General features: G+C 40.1%; 1 protein-coding gene across 5 annotated transcripts; it reads left to right on the forward strand.

Moving 5' to 3' along the window:
- The first annotated feature begins 146 nt into the window (after positions 1-146).
- On the forward strand, positions 147-15,812 carry tdrd7a (tudor domain containing 7 a). Of its 5 annotated transcripts, none has more exons than XM_077571536.1 (23): positions 152-304; positions 1,097-1,179; positions 1,372-1,579; positions 1,712-1,856; positions 3,531-3,648; positions 3,738-3,839; positions 4,097-4,131; positions 5,531-5,571; positions 5,905-6,075; positions 6,191-6,718; positions 6,865-7,043; positions 8,628-8,817; positions 10,913-11,024; positions 11,474-11,688; positions 11,812-11,946; positions 12,162-12,245; positions 12,819-12,953; positions 13,200-13,310; positions 13,841-13,988; positions 14,102-14,205; positions 14,354-14,544; positions 14,659-14,819; positions 15,338-15,812. In XM_077571536.1, exons 3-23 carry the CDS (start codon positions 1,376-1,378, stop codon positions 15,568-15,570), a joined length of 3,342 nt encoding a protein of 1,113 aa, XP_077427662.1. In that variant the 5' UTR covers positions 152-304; positions 1,097-1,179; positions 1,372-1,375; the 3' UTR covers positions 15,571-15,812. The 5 variants fall into 5 exon arrangements, with proteins under 5 accessions (XP_077427660.1, XP_077427664.1, XP_077427662.1 ...); XM_077571535.1 differs by having other exon boundaries at positions 1,375-1,579; XM_077571534.1 differs by lacking the exon at positions 1,097-1,179 and having other exon boundaries at positions 147-304.
- Positions 15,813-16,004: the final 192 nt, after the last annotated feature.

Raw genomic sequence — 16,004 nt, forward strand, 5'->3', positions numbered from 1 at the left:
GACCTACACTTATTAGCATATTTTCACTCTTCACAGCTTTCGAAGTTAAACGTGTGTTTTCTGCTGAATGTATCTGGCAAATAAATGAATAATTTAAACGTTGTTTTTTTTAAACTACAGGTAAAGTACTGGTGAATTGTGGGTCGCACTAATTGGCAACTTCCGGTGTAGTGGCACGTTGACGAGGACGCGCGCCAGGGAAAAAACAAACAAACAAACAAAACGACAGAACGCCCTTAATTAGTTTGCGAACACGACGACATTCCACGGAGATACATTTATACATCGGCTACGACTACAACAGGTAATTTTGGTACAAGAATATCTCTTCGTATTGTATTTTGGCCGCAGATCAGATAAATTATAATCATCGTTACGCTAGGAGATGTTTTTCCCATCTTTTGTTACTTTTCGTTACCTGCTAAGCTACTGAATCCGTCACATTCTTCTAGTTTTTTTTTTTTTACTGACATAATTAATCGTAAATTGTGTTTCACCTTTAATTATATCTATTTGATATTATTTAACCACGAAAGCCCTTCTGATATTAAAACAAATCGCCTTTGCAAGAGTGTCCTGTACAGTGCACTCGCGGAACACGAATACAGGCAAATAATTCTAAAACAATGACAAAAGCACATCACCATATTCAGTGAAACCTCAGAAAGGCCACGCAAAAAATATCATTTGCAACCTGTTGTATTACCCTTAAACACCTGTGGTTCTATTTTTCAAAAATAATTAACGAGACCTGCTTCATCAGGCCCAACTTTTTATGCAACAGGTTGCACTTGTTTTGGAAAATACCCACACTTTTTGCTGTCTGGGGACTCAACATTACTCTAGTTTGACTTGCACACTTTGCACTGTGTGGATTTGATAAATAAAGGTATTTATTCTGTTATAGCAATTGGAGTTTTATTCTGGATTATTTAGGACAGAATATTGAAATGACATTTTGTTTGTGTCATTATTTTGAGAAACACTACTGATGTTTGTGTGCCTTACCACTGTTTCACTAGACTTTAAGAAAATAGAGACAGTTTGGATGCTCTTTTACTTTTTTAATTTTTACTTCTTTTTTTTTAATGTGAAGTATTGAAAAAATATCAGATCAGGGCTCAATCTGATAGCAGATACTCAAACTGAAGTGGCACGGATCCAGGTGTCAAAAACAAGGTGAGCTGTACTTTTATCCCAGCTGTACTTTTATCCCAGCTGTTTTGGGGCGAGAGGCGGGGTACACCCTGAACTAGTCACCAGGTTGATTTGGGCATAAATTGGATCGTGACTTACAGCACACCTGATTATCTCTAGCGTTCACATGAGTTGGGAATCACTTGTCTAACTTGCTTTTTGTTTTATCTAAAGCAGGATGTCACACAGTGAGTCCATAAAGAAAATGTTGCGGTCTGTACTCCAGTCCAGCAAGGAGGGTGTGAGTATTCATAGACTGCAGTCGGAGTACCGCTCACTCTGTGGAGAGAATATCCCACTGCGGGAACTGGGCTTCATGAATTTGGAAGACTATCTCAAAAGTATACCCTCTGTGGTGCGGATGGACTACCGCAATGGAGATGTAAGAATGAAACAGAATAATTCATCTGCATAATTGTTGGGTGAAATCATTATCAGCTGCTGACTATAGGTGACGTTGAAGCTACAGTAGCTAACAGCGTACCACTGAACTGTGTGTCAATTTGCTTTATAGGTGAGATGCTTTGCTGCAATATGCCGTGAGACGGCACACATCGCTCAATTGGTGGCGCGACAGAAGAGTTCAAAGAAATCAGGATGCTCCCAAGTCATCAACTGCAGGATGAGACAAAAAACTTCCGACCCTTACATGCGCCGCGGTAAGAAATGCTTAACAGTGTAAGCAACACAGAAAAACTGCTAACTCAGATCTCACTTTACTCATTTAATTTCTAATTGGTGGTTCTCAGAAAACATGGTCCGGCCAGGTGCTCAAATGCTGACCCAGTTTGAGAGTCTATTTCTATCCCTTTCTTTACCTTTAAAATGATTCACCAGATTATTGCATATATCTATATAGCAGATATAAAGTAGACAACTTTACTGAGATTTGTTCTGTTTGTGTGAATATATTGTGAGCAGTGAAATATAGCCATTGTGTATTGAAGAGGAATCTAGAATTATGTCCTCTTTGCGTGTTCCAAAAATGAAGATAGATTTAATGTAAGAAAAATACACCTTTGCAAAAATGATTTAATAAAAAACAGAGAATCTCTGGACAAATAACTGCCTCTAATCATCACTTAAACAGGTGGGATTCAGAGCATCAAATGTAGCTCTTCCGCGTGCACAACGGTTTCTTATAGTTAAAAAGACCTCCTCTCTTTCATTTGTAGACAAAACATACTCTCTGGTACTTTTCCGTGAGCGATGGCGAAAACAGAGTCAGATGTGGGTGTTCAAAACAGATTCTGTTCTCAAGGACCAAATGTGTTTTCGCACAAAGCGCTGAGAAGGAACTTTTTTAGACTAAATAGTATGTCCCAGCTTAAGGTCAGCCTATACGAAGTCAACACCATCTGCTCTGCACAGGACACAAAACATTTCGACAAGGTTAATATGAAGAATTGGAATGTTAATAATGGTTAATAAAATAAAATGAAGTATTAAAAATGTTATAATATCTAGCAGTATATAGCCACATGCTAACACACCCAATTAATCGAGAGGCCTTTACACCATTAGAATGCATTGTTATTAATACATTGGCAGAATGTCAATGCAACATAATACAGTTTATTCCTTTTTTTTCTTTTTTTACTGGAGAGCTCAGTATTGTTCATTCGGTAATTTTACCGATTTGGCATATCATCATTGCCCTCTTTTTAAAAAAAAATTAATTTTGTATATAGGTGAGTATGTGTATGTGCGTGCGTGTGAGTGTGTATTCATTTGTTCACCTAAAACCTATTTAAAAAATCCCATACCGTTCACCTAAACCGAACACAGGGAAAAAAAAAAAAAAAGTTTATTCAAGTCCCACAATGGCAAAAATATTACTATGTTTAAAAAAAAAAAAAGCAACAACTTTTGTTTATTCTATGACCATCGAGTAAGCAACGTGTCTAGCAAGGTGTCCGTTTTTGTTGTTAATGACAGCGAATAAAATAGATCAATACATTTTTTTCCACACTAGTTGCATGCACTATGCAGAATTTGAAAGGCACAGTTTGGCTGAAGGCATGTCGTATTTCGCGAAGCAAAGCGCTAATAATTTATGGTGTCCATGTGATCCTCAAATGTAACAATCAAGCGGTGACGGCCATTGTTCACCATTTTAGAGTTAATTTGCTACATACAACTGGTAATTTACAGCAGTTTTTCAACGGAATATCTTTGTATGGAAGTAGCGATTGAAACTGTTCAAGTGCAAAAATGATTGATTCAAAATAGTTGTATGAGAACCACACAGATGTGAGTTTTCTCCTCACGATCATTGCCGACCCGATTCCAAAGTTTTTGTTTGCTGAAAGTGAATCCTTGTATGCATTTAGGATGGCCGATGCCTTCTCTCCGGCAGCCTTCAGCCGGCGACGCTTTCAGGCCAGCCAACCGCTTTCGACCGCATGGTGGCTACAGAGGCTTCAGTGCCTCAGGCGATGTCAGATGCAGGTACATATTTGGATTTTTATTTGATGTATTTTCCCTCCGTTCCGTGTCCTTTTTATACTTAATAACCAAATGTTCTCCTGACTTCTCAGGCAGGCACGCCAGGGCTTTATCCCGCCAATAGAACACCGACAACCTGCCCCTCAGCCAGCTGTGAAACAGCCAGTTGTGAAACAGCCTGCTGTCCCTGACAGGTGATACAGAAACAGACTTGCATCTAACTTGCTGATCTGATGTCACTTAAATGTCACAATATATTTTGTTTATGTAATCTGAGTAGGTTACAGTATGTTGCTTTAAACAGACAAATAACATTTGCTTAAACATCTGGTGAGCCGTTTCTTGAGGGAATTTATTTGATTTTAACTTTAATTTTCACATTTTCTCTTTCCTTTAAATTGTGTAGAATGATTAGCATGGCATGACTATTCAATGCATTTCTGTTTTGCAGGGCGACAAATTTGGTAATTCCACAGATATTGAAAGGTTGGTGTAAAGACTGTATTTTTGTTGGCATTAGTCACCCTACATAAGGTTGAAAGCGCATTTAAAAAATTGGGCGTTGAAAGTATGTGCAGTGCTCATCGAACACGATATTTCTAATCCAGTTCCTCAATTCAGTGGGTATTCACAGCTAAAATGGGGTTCACAAATAGGAAAGAAATTTGGGTCATACATAGATGACCTAAAAACAAACAACTCCTTAAAAAACAAAAGCTATCCTGTTATCTTTTGGTCACCCAATACAGTGTACTGTAATATACAGGGCTTAAAGTACTCCGGCACGGTGCCGGATTTCCGGCGTAAGTGCCACTAGCGCAATGACAAATCCAGCGAAGTAAACAGTTTACTTGTGGAGAATATTGGACACGTCTGGCAAAACACCACCAATGCGGCGAGAAGGCCAACATCAAAATAAACCTTCCCATACAAAGTAATATGTGGAGCCCAATGCCAAGAAACGCTTTTATTTTGAAGTTTTTTCCAGGAGCGTTTTGCCAGTCGTGGCGCAACGGATGACTTGACTCGTCCTTCGGAACGTTGCTGTTAGGGGTGTGCCAAAAAATCGATTCTCATAAGAATCGTGATTCTCATTTACTACGATTCAGAATTTAGATAAAATGTCCCCAAATCGATTTTGTTTAAATTATTTTATACTGTCTTGTCCTTGTTTGTGAGTGTCTTTATTGGGAGAGCTGTTCATGTTGTACACGATTTGGCCACATAGGGGCAGTGTGGTTCCACACATTCTGATAGACTGCTAAGTTGTAGCGCATTAGAGAATAGAAGAAAAAAAGTCATGATCAAGATATGCTAATAAAAGATGGGGGGTTTTGCAGTGTAGGAAGACCATATGCCGGTGAGTAATGTTAAGATGCTTTTCTGTATACATTCCTGAAGCGTGTTTTTGTATGAATATGAATTTTGTATGAGTGATAAAAGTGCACCTTCGCTCCCGGGAAAAAGTTCAGGCTCAGGGTTTTTTTTAACTTTATGCCCTGAATATAGTATGTTAGTCACTGTGGAGCAGTGGTCTCCAAGTTTGTTCTTCGAGAGCCCCTATCCGGCCTGTTTTTCATGCCACCTCCTCCAACACACCTGAATCCTATAATCAGGATCATCAACAAGCTTCTGCAGTTTGCAGATGAGCTGATTCAGCTGTGTTGGAGGAGGAAGACATGGAAAACAAGCTAGACAGGAGCTCTTGAGGACTGAACTTGGCCATCCCTGCTGTTTTGTATTTTTGTCATAAATAATCTATTTAATTTTTTGTGGTTGTGAGAAAAGATTTTTTTAAAACTATATATATATATATATATATATATATATTTTTTTTTTTAAAGGGTTGTTAAACTGTTCCATATATTTTGATCATCTTTCACAGAGAAGCCACCTGGACAAATCTCCACAATCAACTGCTCTGAGGTACAGAAAATACTCCCTAAGCTTGCTTAGCATTTTCTACTTGTTGTTTTTCCATCCATGCTGGGGAAAAAAAAACAGTTTTGGAAGTTGAATGCTCACAACACATTTAGAAAAAAAACGTATTTATATAGTATAACAAGAGCTGGATCAAGAATTCTGACTTAAAACTGTTTTGACACTTTTGACACCGGTAGAGACGTACGCACGAAAGCAACAAATCTGCGGCGCCACCTTGACTTGAATTACCTGCCGCTGTAGTTGAGAGCATTTCTTCAAAATGTCACCCTGTTGGATGCAAGAAAAGTGATTTGTTTGGAAATTCCCTTCACGCAGTCAACACTGCATGACAAGGCGCAGGTGAAGAGAAGACTAATCCAGCTATTGAAGAATTACCGTACCGGGCTGTGGATATCTAAACTGCCAAGTGTCTTCCGGGAAATGTTCAATCAGCAACTCCCTCCTCAGGTGCTCACTGATCTGGAAAAGTGGACAGACATTTGTATGGTGAGTGTCTTAAGAATCTCTTTTTAGCTGTCTTAGGTGGGACCTTTTCTCTTTCAAATGTTCATCTCATTTGATTAGAAATGATTGTCAACTATTTTCATTCTGGTCTTTATAGGTAGAGAAATCCTGCAGTGCCAACGGTGACCGGCTGGTTTACCCTCCTCTGCCTTCCTCGACTGCTTCGAGAAGCTTTTCAAAATCCTCCGTCAACTTGAGCACGGTCTCTACTTTGGATTCTTGGCGGGAGTCTACCTCTGCCCCTCTTCAAGCGCACGCCGTTCCAGCCGCTGTCGATCTCGGACAAAATTCTCACCCTTTGGCGCCCACGTGGACAAGTCCTCCAAAAACCAACCCTCCTGCCTTAACTCCTTGTCATACCGCCTCTGAAGATTTGCCACCACAAAAGTCCACATTATCATCTTGTCCTCCCGTCGAGTCTCGTGCTGCCCTTCTGCCATCTGACGTTTGCGAAAAAATAAAGGAGCTTCTCTCCAAGTACAGTCATGGGTTGTGGGTCCATGCGTTGCCCAAACTTTTCATGGATGCATACAAGGCCCCGTTCCCTGAGCATTTTATGGATACATTCTCTCTCCTTCCGGACCTATGCACTGTGGAGTACCCTATTCCACATGACAGCAAGAAGGTAAGTGGTTGGGAGGGCACTTTGGAACACTATATTCATGCATGCTGTCACTAATTATTATTATTATTTTTTGACTATTTGGATGATGAAGTTTAGACAGCATTTTGGAAAAAAATACTGATCTCTGTATTTTTTGTTTGGATCAGGCCATCCTGTATAAGCCCATAGGAGTAAAGCTGGAAGGGACTGATAGCATGGGCCACCAACTTCCATCTGGTCTGGAGATTATTGGCTCTGTTGTTCCTGCTGGTCTAGTTCATCCCTCAGTGCAGTATCCCTCCGTGCTGGTCACTGATGCCAAAAGCAGCAATGCAGTTACCATAAGGTTTTTTCCACATCATTACAGAAATTACATCAGCAATTAACATATATTTACCTATCAGTGATTCACTTGTTAAATGAAAATAAATAAATCCTCCAATAGAATTTAACTTGTTTTATTGTTAAACATTTATACAATATTTAGGAATATATCTATGGCCCATGTTGGTAAGCAGAGCTGGGCAAAACCGTCTTACATCGACCCGTTATTGACGGATGCCCATCTTTTGGCGAGTGTTTCCGCATTTTAGGCGTGTGCTCTGACACCAAGGTTCAAAGATACACGGACTGAGCACCAACTGAGCAGGTTTACAATTCAGGTCAGTACAGGCGGTCTTTCTCAGTCTGTGTGCTTTGACAATTTACGATTATGTGTCATAAAGCACTCGCCAAAAAGTGGGCATCAGCCAATGGCCAACGGTTTTGCCAAGCTCTGTTAAGACGGGATGGGAATTGATAAGATTTTTACGATTCCGTTTTCGTTTTTGATTCTGCTTAACGATTCGATTCTTTAACGATTCTTGTTTTTTTGGGGGTTTTTTTTGTGAAAAAAGATGAATAAACATAAATTAGCATCCAATTTTTGTATGTCTTAGTTGTATCTGTAAACAAGAGATATGTTTTAAAGTTTAAAATGGCCTGACAAACCCAACAGTGAAATTTTAAGGTTCACATTTGAGGACTCCTCAATGGGGGGTGCCATGGGGTCCCCCCCAAAAAAAGAAAAGATTTGAAAAATAAACAAATTTATATATTTTTTGAAATCATCTTCTGTAGAAATTTACAAAATACAACCTAGATTATTTTGTGACAATAATGTTAAGTTACCTGTTCTAACGGCACGTTTCACATAAAGGCAAACTGGGCTAATATATCACTACCAGTACCTGGACTGTTGATAGGAGAGAACGCTTGCATTGCTGGCGGGCGTTGCCGCTGGGTTGATCCCACCGGGACTCCAGAGCGCTCCCAAACACAACAGACAATCATCGCATGCTGCGTGTGCAAATGCGTTCGCATAGTGGTAGTGTTTCCTCCCTTAGACGAAATATCAATTTTGCAAACATTGCAAGTTGGCCTGTTGTTAGCTTTTCTTGAAAGATGTCAACAAACTTTTCGAGTGTGGCGCCATGTTTGTTGCTTGGCGTGCGCGTGGCGATGTCATCGTCCCCACGCGGAAACGATAAGGGAATCGTTAGCAAAAACGGCAAACCATGCCAAGGAATTGAAACACTTGGATCCGGTTCTCGACAAGAACCGGTTCTCGATTCCCATCCCTAGTTAAGACACACAGAGTTGTGTTAGGCCAATTAACACAAAGTGAATCCGAAAATGGGTGGAATGCTTCCCTTGCGACTCAAACGGCAATAACATGTAATCTACTTATGAGACTATATTATTCGACTGTATTTGTTCCCAGTCTAAACAAAGTCAAATTTACAGTTGGAAGAGAGTAAAATATTCCGAGAAGACTGGGACCATATAATCTTTTTAGAGTAAAATCTACTGTGCAAGAAGTTTCATGGAAATGGTTATACAGTATTTGCGTAATCCTGCTTTTTATCTGAAGTGTCTTTTTCCTGCGCAGGTATGTTGGCGAGGGCTATTCCAAAGCCCAGGAGGCAATGGAGGATGCTATGCTTTCCTTCTATAAGCGAAACTCCGCTCTCCGGCCACTCCCTACGCTTGCTGTGGGTCAACTGGTAGCAGTCATTGGAGAGAACGGCAACGAAATGACGAGAGCTCAGGTCACTGAGGTGACCGACAACAACATCAAGGTAACCCGTCGCTTGGGTCGCGGGAGTGCTGGAGGCTATCCCAGCCGTCTACGGGGCGGTAGGCAGCCTACCCGAGGTCACAATCGGCATCCATTGGCACCTCACACATACATATTACGTCACATGCGTTGCCATTGTAACATTCCTGTGAAACAATATAAGATGATTCATTTGCATCAAATCTGAAAATTTGGATTTGTCATTTGTTTTTAATAGTCAATTCCAATCTCAGCTTGAGTCACCACCCATCCGCGCACAGCCCGACTGTTAAAGCTGCTCAATGCAATAAATTGAATTTGCAATCGCTACTGCCACGTGTGGCCAAAAGATGAAACTGCACACACTATTCACGTACACAATGTGCATTGTGCACATGACGTCACATCCGCAGACAGATGGCGGGAAATTCAAGACTATTGGCTAGAGCACAAAGTCCGGTCCTCGAGGGCCCGAGTACTGCATGTTTTAGAGGTTTCCCACGTTCAACACAGCTGATTCATATTTAAGCTCATCAGTAAGTTTTTCAGGAGCCTGATAATGATCCTGATCATTGAATCAGGTGTGCTGGAGTAGAGAAACCTCGAGGACCGGACTTTGACACCACTGGGCTATAGGATTGCAAGAGTACCCATTGTGAACAGTGTAGCAATTATTGCCCCGTCACCCTCAGTTTGTTTAGTTTTTTTCTTTTGAAACATTTCCCTCTTGGAAATGTGTGTGCGTTCATTCATATGGATTAACCCTGTGTTTTCGCAAACAAACCAGAGACAGTTCAAAAGACCAAACTCTTTGAATTCCACTCCAGCAAGGGACTAGATTTCACTAGACACCCCTCGGTTTCTTGTCAAGTTTACACGTGACAAGAGTGACCCCCACGAAGATCCTTCATGGTTAACCTCGTTAGATTGTTGTTTCCTTTCTATTTTTTTTTCATCAGCTTCCTTTTATTTCTTTTCTTCTTTTGTTAGGATAGTTAGACAGTGTTTTGACTCTGTATGTGTAACGATAATGAATAAATGCTTGTCCTCGAAATTCTATCCTGTCTAAATAATTTTTGTGTTCGAGTGGATTATTCATTCTTTTATGAATGCAAAGAACCATAAATATTGAGTGTCGTGACTTCAAATTATGAGTAAATAAATGAGGATTTTGATTGTTTTCGTCTGCTTTATCCCAAAACGAAAGTAAAAGCAGACGTGGTGCCCCTACAGGCGATTGAGGGAATTACAACTTCCTCAAGCGCCATTCAAATGATTAATTTGTCCCAAAAGACGACCCCAATTATCGCTACAACAGTTAATCTGCTAATTAGAAGATGTTTGAGTCAAATAAAAAGGCTCTTGTAAAGACATTTATATTCCTGCATAGGGCAGCTTTAACGGACAGTAACGGTAACAACACAATGATCAAGATTTTGGAGGCGCCGTCTTTTTAAAGTACCGTATTTTCACCATTGTAAGGCGCATTTTAAAGTCTTAAATGTTCTCAAAAATCGACGGTGCGCCTAATAGTGAGCTGCGCCTTATGTGTGTGTGGCCCAAGGTTCAAAATCTGTGTGGGAGGACTTCCCGTGACACATTGCTTACGTACAAGAAAGGCGGACCTGACTTAGAACAGACAGTCAACTCTAGCCCGTCCTCTCCTCTTGTTTCTGATACAGAAGATCATGAGGACTATGACTGATTTATTGATTAGGATTGATCAAATGCAACGCGAGTACATTGTTATATCCTTCAAGTACAACTGAACTCACTGCTTACATTGTTACTTCAACCGAAATCAGTTTTGTTCCGATCGATGCCTTAAAAAAAAAAAACATGCGCTAGCACTAGCATATGTTTTAGCATAATAGCATGCTACCATATGTTTTGAGCTAGCGTATGTTTAACCGTGCCTGTGCCCAATAGTGCAGTGCACCTTATGTGTGTGTTAAATACGGAAATAGCACCCGTAACTGTGACTGCGCCTTATAACACGGTGCGCCTTATGGTCGTGAACATACGGTATATCATCTTTACATGGAAACAAATCAATTCAGCAATTGTAAAGCCATTGCAAAGAAGCACCGTTTTTTTTTTTTTTTCCCTTACACCAGGTTTACTATGTGGACCATGGCTTGACTGTGGAAACTCCAAGAGAAAGTATTCTGGATTTGCATCATGACTTCCTTTCACTTCCCTTCCAAGCCACCAATGTTAGGCTGGCAGGTACACACACAATATGACATTCCCAGGGAATTTTTTAAGATTTGACATACTGCACTCTGATGTGAGGGCAAGGCTAAGATGAACCTGTCGAATGCAAATGTTGTTGACATACACCGATCAGGGTTCACATAGCAATTTTGTTCAATTTGGTTAAAAAATGACCACAAAGGTTGTTCTGTGCTTTTTTTTTCTTAAAAATTAACTGTTTATATGTTCATTATTATGGTTGTTGAACTGTCCTGCATCATGATATAGTTGCATCTTACTGTACTGGTTACCTCAATTCATTAAATGAATGCTTAAAATATATTTGAAAATGGAATACTTGTTACAGCTCTTGTGTTAAATATGAGATGATGCAAGTGGCCATAATGTTTTTCCAGGTCCATACATATAACTGCTTTACTTGACCTTAATATGCTTTCCAACCTTTAGCCTTCCCTTCTCAGGTTTAGAGGCATTCAGTTCCCATCCCTCTGTGTTGTCCTCCTTGGAGAAGGTTGCGGTCGGAAAGATTCTGCTCATGGAGATATTGGGCTCTACTCCGCCCAATGACTTGCCTGAGGTGTTGCTCTACGACACCTCACATGATGATGATGACATCAATTTAAGTTCTGTCTGCTTAAATGAACTGCAAGACAAAACTATGAATAACCCCTTAACTGTAAGTGTCATGGGATTACAGTAAGTGCTGCACGTGTAGAAATATATTTTGCAACCGTACTTTCTTTCAGACACATTTGTACTTTACTTGGTTGTGTGATTGTCATTAATCTCTTGCCTTTAGGTGAATTCTACCTATAAGGGCGTATGTGTCACGAATATGCGTGCAGATGGCATCATCTTTTGCCAGCTGCCCTCCAGAGGAACCGCAAGACTCAGCAAGTTGTTGGAAGAAACAAAAGCATTTTTTTCCTCCCAGGTACGAGGTCAGCTTTCACGAAAGAACCCACACTGGGACATAGCGAGCAGTTTGGTTATTCAACGACAACCGTGGTAGCTCCATGACTCATTTGGAGCCTCTGCTAATGCGGTTTTAAAAGAAATGCCTTTTCTCCGGTGCCATGTGTCACGTTATTATTCAAATTATCTGCAATACTGTATGTGGATTTAAAAATGGATTTCTGTTCCCATCAGATGACCTCTCAGTACTTGGTTTCCAAACCCTACAATGGCAAACTGTGCCTGACCTGCTATAAAGATAAATGGTGCCGAGCAGAGGTATGCCTGATCTTATTAGAGCTCAGTTATTGTATTGATTTAATTTGAGTATTTCCCAAAGACATGTAGATCATTTATACGTTCTAAAATCAGGGATTTGCCGAAACTTTTTTTTTTTTTTACTCTTAAGTACGTGGTTCCAAGGCGCAAGTCATATGGATCAGTCGAGCAATGCAGTTTGATGGCTCATTTTTATTATGTCAAATTGTTAAATGTTTATTAGTTAACAGACACGTTTACATTCATGTTATGGCAAAAGGGTGTGATTGTTTTTCCTTCAAAAAGATGATCACATTCTCTGTTGTTTTTGTGTAAGTTGATTAGGATAATAAAATTTGACTTTAAAGAGAAATTAAAACAAATGCAAAGAGGAGGAAAAAACAGTAAAAAAATATATTTTTTTTTTGCTTAATGTCAAAATTGAAAAAAATCTACACCCACATTACCATATATTTGATAAGGTTGATCAGTAGTGATTATTTATTTTGATTTGAATACATTTTGAGGGGAGTTTAGACTGAAGAAAACATCTGTGAATGCAATTTTGAGATAACGTTATGTTCTTGTTTTCAGGTAACCAACCTTCATGGCAACAGAGTCATTGAAGTTGTCTTGATTGATTTGGGCGTAACAGCTACTGTAGAGGTCACTGAACTTCGAGAGGTACCGCCTCCTTTCATTCGAGACTTCACCCTCATCCCGCCACAGGTTTGTCTCCTCGGACAAGTTGCTTCCGCTCCTTTGACGTGTGGGTCAAAGCTTTAATCTATGGGAGTTAAATTCTCTGCAATTACTAAAATAATAATTTACAGAGCACTCAACACTATTGTAATTGTGAATGTTTCTTCATATGTGTGACAAACTGAGAAACAAACGTTGGATTCTACCTTGGAATAAAATCTGGTGTAAAAATGTTTTATAACCCGTGAAATGTTATGGTGCTCCTCTGCTCAGGCAATCACATGTCGGCTAGCTGATGTGACCATACCAGAGGGAGAGTGGAGTGCACATGTTGTTTTATGGTTGAAAAATGCTGTCCTGGGGGTAGAAGATTGTAAAATGAAGGTAATTTACTTAACTAACTTGATGTTGGATAGTGTTTAGGATACAGGTTTTACTGCGAGGGAGATGCGGTGTATTTAACTACAGTGGCACCTCGGAGTTTGAACATAATTCGTTCCTGCAAAGTGTTCAAAGTCAGAATTGTTCAACCTCCGAAACATTTTTTCCCTTAGGAAATAATGTAAATGCAATTAATCCGTTCCCAAGCTCCAAAAACAGAACATTCCTATTTTAATGTCTATTTGTTTTTTACATTTACAGTACAGTACAGTACAGTATTTAAACAATAAATAATACCTTACCTTTTTTGTTGTGGTGTGATGGCATCAGTGGATGATAAATGCTATGTTAATGCTATCTTAAGTTCAGTGCTGAGTTTGTGTATTTTACATTGGGCATATTGTTAGACTACTAAGAAGTCGACAGGCACGTTGCTGAACAGCTAAGGGGGGTCCTCGAGCCAGTATTTACAGAAGTAGTCACGGTAGTATGTTTTTTTTTTTTAATGTGTTCTTTAAACTGCTTGACTTTAGATTTTGAAGTTAGAGGAGAGACTTGTGCACATGTACCTATTTGTTGATGCTGACCACGAGGACGTGCACCAGAGCATCAACCATAAGTTGAGCAACCCCGAAGTGTGGCAGACGCTCAACGGCAAAAAAAGCAGCACGGCCGCTGGTAGTAAGGACGCCGACACGGTCTCATGAATACCAACAAAGAGATGAACTTTTTGTTCCAGCCAATTTAAGCAATTAATTTGCATGCTTCTGCGTTTCTTTTCCTACAAACTTGAGATGGCAGTACTTCAGTCAAAAGACCGAGCAGCCCGCCTTATCTATTTGAATCGTCTTTAGCCGAAAGAACCACCAAGATGCCCCCGCCGCTGGAGCTCCCCTTGGTGTGTATGAGAATGATTTTGTATTTTTTATGATATCCAATAAATAGTTATATAAGTTAAGTTGGAGGTTTGAAGTTTTACAAAGAGCAGTCAACCACTCAAGATGGATCTCCCATTCATGACGTTTCCTTTGCTGTGCATATTTCAGCCGGGTCAGAACATGGATGTCCACGTACCAGCAGCTTGCCACCCTGGTTACTTTGTGCTGCAACCGTGGAATGACCTGCATAAATTGGTGGTGCTGATGGGAGAGATGATGCTCTACTACAACCAGACTGCCACCCCCACATCTATGCAGATCAAAAAAGGAGAGATCTATGCAGCCAAAATAAACAAAAAGTAGGCGACTTGAGTTGATGAAAATGTGTGTCGATGAGGTGGCCGTGTAACATTGAAGGGGATATCTTTGACCCCCCCCCGGTGCTTAGTTTATCTGTGACTCCCTCCGCCTAGATGGTACCGAACAGTGGTGAAAGGGATTCTCTCCAACGGCCTGATTTCCGTTTACGAGTTGGATCACGGAAAGCATGAGCTCCTCTTAAGCTCTTTCCTCCAACCCCTGATTGAGGAGTTTCGACAGCTGCCTTTTCATGCCATCCCTGCACAGCTGGCAGGTGAGTTGTACACTTTTGCTTATGGAATTCACTTAAGCATTTGGTGTAAAAAAAATAATAATGCGCTAGCACTAGCATATGTTGTAGCATAATAGCATGCTACTACCATATGTTTTGAGCTAGCGTATGTTTAACCGTGCCTGTGCCCAATAGTGCGGTGCACCTTATGTGTGTGTTAAACATGGAAATAGCACCCGTAACTGTGACTGCGCCTTATAATACGGTGCGCCTTATGGTCGGAAATCCTCGACTGCATCCTCTTGTTTCTTGATTTTAAAAACACTATTCAATGTCGCTCCGAGTGTCACAACAGTAACGTCACATCCCATTTCTTTAATTACAATGAGTGCGATCTGAGATTTGCAGTTCTCTACAGCTGCATCGCTCGTAGCCATTACCATATAATATATGGCAAAAGCACGAACACACCAAATTAACACTGGGTGTTTCCATAAACACATCCATTTTTAACCGTAACGTAAGGTTCTGCCATTTATTGTGCAACTTGTGTCCTGTAGGTGTGCCAAAGTGCCAATGGTCAGAGGAGGCGTCCTTGGTCTTCAGGAACCACGTGGAGAAGCAAGCACTCGTGGCCCAGATCGAAAGTGTACAAGACGAGTCTGAGGCCAAGGAGGAACTGTGGGAGCGCAAGTTGACAGTGTATTTAGTGGACACCAAAGTAGAAGACAAGGACCTTTGGATCCACAGCCTCATGGCAGACATTTGCAATGAGCAATCGTCCCTTGCTTAGCAACTCAATGTCATTTTTTGGCTTGCTGCTACTAAGTTACATATTACTTTTTGTGCATGCACATTGGAAATAACACAGTGTTGCCTTTTTTGTTTGTTGTTCTAGTTTAAAAGTTTGCAAGTTCAATTAGAAGAAAAATGTCGTTACTGGATGCCTTCATTACCAGTGTATGTTGCATGTTTTTCAGCATAGCTGCTAAATGTGAACTGTTTTAGCATTAAAAAGGGAAATGGCAGATTCCATTTGATGTAATCGTTTTGATTTGATGTAAGGTATTGACTCACCGCAACTCTGCTATTTGCAGGGGCGAAAATTATTGGTACTATTGAAATGCATTTTTTATATATAGATATAGATAAATAGATAGATATTAAAAAAAAAATATATATATATATATATATATATAATTATATATAATATATATGTATATATTT

The sequence above is a fragment of the Vanacampus margaritifer genome, chromosome 7 (genome assembly GCF_051991255.1).
Source record: "Vanacampus margaritifer isolate UIUO_Vmar chromosome 7, RoL_Vmar_1.0, whole genome shotgun sequence".
Lineage (NCBI taxonomy): Eukaryota > Metazoa > Chordata > Actinopteri > Syngnathiformes > Syngnathidae > Vanacampus > Vanacampus margaritifer.